This window comes from Vicia villosa, linkage group LG4, assembly GCF_029867415.1.
Source record: "Vicia villosa cultivar HV-30 ecotype Madison, WI linkage group LG4, Vvil1.0, whole genome shotgun sequence".
Taxonomy (NCBI): domain Eukaryota; kingdom Viridiplantae; phylum Streptophyta; class Magnoliopsida; order Fabales; family Fabaceae; genus Vicia; species Vicia villosa.
In genome coordinates this window covers 151,193,366-151,196,327 of record NC_081183.1, presented here as the reverse complement: position 1 = coordinate 151,196,327, position 2,962 = coordinate 151,193,366, and the positions used below count along the sequence as shown (strand labels likewise).

Here is a 2,962-nt window from a genome sequence, read left to right as displayed (position 1 = left end):
CAGGGTTTAATTGTGGAATTTTGCGGGAATTCGGCGTTGATTCCCTCAAACGGCGCCAATGTTCTGTATAGGAACAAAAATTGATATTGACTGATGAAGTAGGACTTTGAAATTGGTGATGTTAATCTTCAGTACGGAGACGTGCAACAGACTCACAAGATTAACACTCCAACGCCCAAATCAGTTACATAGTCCAAAATAAATATAATAAAAAGTGAAGATAAAAAAATATATCTTAAATCTCACTCGTGCTAACTATATATTTTGATTCATCTTGGTTAGGCTTATGCATAATTGAGCCTTTATGTATTAAACTTTTGGCCAGACGAAAGCAATATATAAAGCAAAATAAAAATTATATACAAATAGAATGTAGACGAACAATAACAAATGCTGTAAAGGGTCGGCAATCGCATGCATGGGCACATAGTATCACCAAAATCAGTTTTCTTACGCATAAAGCATACTTAACCACACGGAGATAATTCACACGTCTTTATTACATAACCCATTTTCGTACGTAGTATTTTGGTTAAAAAATCACTTTATTTAACTAAATAACTTTATTTTAGAGATTTAAATAGCTTTTTTTTTTTTTATAAATAATCTAAATTTTTAAATTTTTTTTTGGAATTAAATAATAAAACAATTATATATTTTATGATCACAAGTACATTTTTTTCAAAAATAAAAATAAAAATAAAACAAGGAAATAAAATAACTTACCCCTATATTTAGTTACTAATTATGACAAAACAAGATAAATGCCATGGACATGAAACTATAGCTTGAATTAGAATTGAAGCTGAGGTAACGGCTCTTTCCAGGAGTACAAGTAATACAACAACACAATTCACACAAACACTCTTCACCAATTTTGCGTAGAAGCAACCAACTCTCGTTCCATCATATCAACTTCTATAAAATCACATAAACATCACACACAAAAACTCACAAAATTAAACAAAGCTTAAAAAAAAAAAAGAGAAAAATGAGTGAAATTAGAGCCTCAACTTCCAAAACAAGCACCAACAAAGGTGCCAGTACTATGACAGGGAAGACATTCTCCGGAGTAGGAAACCTCGTAAAGCTTCTTCCGACCGGCACTGTCTTCATGTTCCAGTTTCTCAGTCCAGTTTTAACCAACAGTGGACACTGCACCACCGTCAACAAATACCTAAGCGGTATTCTCCTTGTTATTTGTGGTTTCAACTGTGCTTTCACTTCCTTCACCGACAGTTACACCGGAAGTGATGGCCAGACACATTACGGTATTGTTACCGCGAAAGGTCTCTGGCCATCTCCGGCGTCGGAGGGTGTTGATTTGTCGGCGTATAAGCTTAGGTTTGGAGATTTCGTGCATGCTTTTATGTCGTTGATTGTGTTTGCTGTGCTGGGGCTACTAGATACTAATATTGTGCGGTGCTTCTACCCGGAGTTTGAGTTGGGCCAGAAGATGCTGATGCAGGTTTTACCACCGGTGATTGGTGTGGTTTCTGGTACGGTGTTCATGATATTTCCAAGTTATCGACATGGAATTGGATACCCTACTAGTTCTGATACTAATGAGACCTCTCAAAAGTCTACATAGCATTTATGTGTTCGTGATTGTGTATATTATGATGCAGGGTCATCTATAAAATGGTTCAGTTTCATGCAATTATTTGCTATTTATTTTGGTGTTAGATTGATTTGTTAATTCTAGTATGATGTTTGTTTGAGTTTGTATTGTTAAACATGAAGGTATGGTACCGATTTGGATTTAACTGTCAAAGAGTCAGTCAAAACAATGAGTCAATGAGTTACAACTATGAGTCAAAGATTTACTTGTGAAATTAATTAGTGGGTGAATAAACGAAAATTACTTGTGAAATAGTGCATGTAGATTTTAATTTGGAATAGTAAAAATGCCTTATTGCATGTTTCTAATGGTAGGTGAGCAGCTGGACATTAATTTTTGGTGAACACTCCCTACCTAAGTGAAAAACACATAAAAGTCACAAAACAGATCATTTATCATGCCCTACACATAATGAATTAAAACAATAAAATCTACTTGAATTAACCTAATAAAGCTTCCTAATAATCAAAATAAAACCAAGTAATAAGGGCTTGGACCTCTCACAAATAGTGAGTTATCAATAGGTAAAAAATTATGTTCAAAAAAGAAAATTAACCATGGGCTTTTAAATGCTCATAATTAATTATGTATTAGGCCTAATCAATTATGTACTTCACAAAAACGCCAACCGTAATTACTAGAAAGGAAAACTTACAAAGGCTAGTGTCCTAATTGATTAGGAGTGCTCTTAATCGATTAAGAAGCTTTGTTCTTTGCTCTAATTTTTTGGATAAGGGCCTTAATCGATTAGAAGTATATACAAGTTTCCTAAATGTTTAATGTAACACCCTAATTTTCCCGGCAATTATTAATATAAAATCAGAGTATATTTTTTTTTTCAAAATAATAATACACATGCGATTAGGATGCCACATTCAAACATATAAAGACCTGTTCAATTATTTAAAAAGATACATAACACATATATGGATGAACCAAAACGTCAACACATAGTTTTTAACTTTTATTACGCAGCGGAAAAGAATCGTAAATATTTTTGGTGAACACTCCCTACCCTTGAGTTTAGTTGGGTACCGGTACCCTCGTCCAATCGAATAGTAGAATGTAATGTCACATCATTTTTTTATGTTATTTTATTTTAAAATATATTAAAATTAAAATATAATTTGCACTAAAGATACTGGTACCCAATTTAAACTCATGGGTTCCAAAGAATTTACCTTAATTTTTTAAGCACATAATATATACATAGTCGTTTAAGTTTTTAGAGGCAGACATAGATTAGTTAAATTCTAATTATGATAAAACACTTAAAAGTTATATTTTAACTTAGTTTAACGACAATAAATATTCAAAAATGTTCTATTTAGTTATGGTTTA

The 2,962-nt window shown here is 32.5% G+C and overlaps 1 protein-coding gene across 1 annotated transcript; it reads left to right on the top strand.

Annotated features, from left to right (window-relative positions):
- The first annotated feature begins 945 nt into the window (after positions 1-945).
- Positions 946-1,873, top strand: LOC131599943 (protein DMP2-like). The gene has a single exon (XM_058872182.1). The coding sequence runs from the start codon at positions 992-994 to the stop codon at positions 1,589-1,591; it is 600 nt and encodes a 199-aa protein (XP_058728165.1). The 5' UTR covers positions 946-991; the 3' UTR covers positions 1,592-1,873.
- Positions 1,874-2,962: the final 1,089 nt, after the last annotated feature.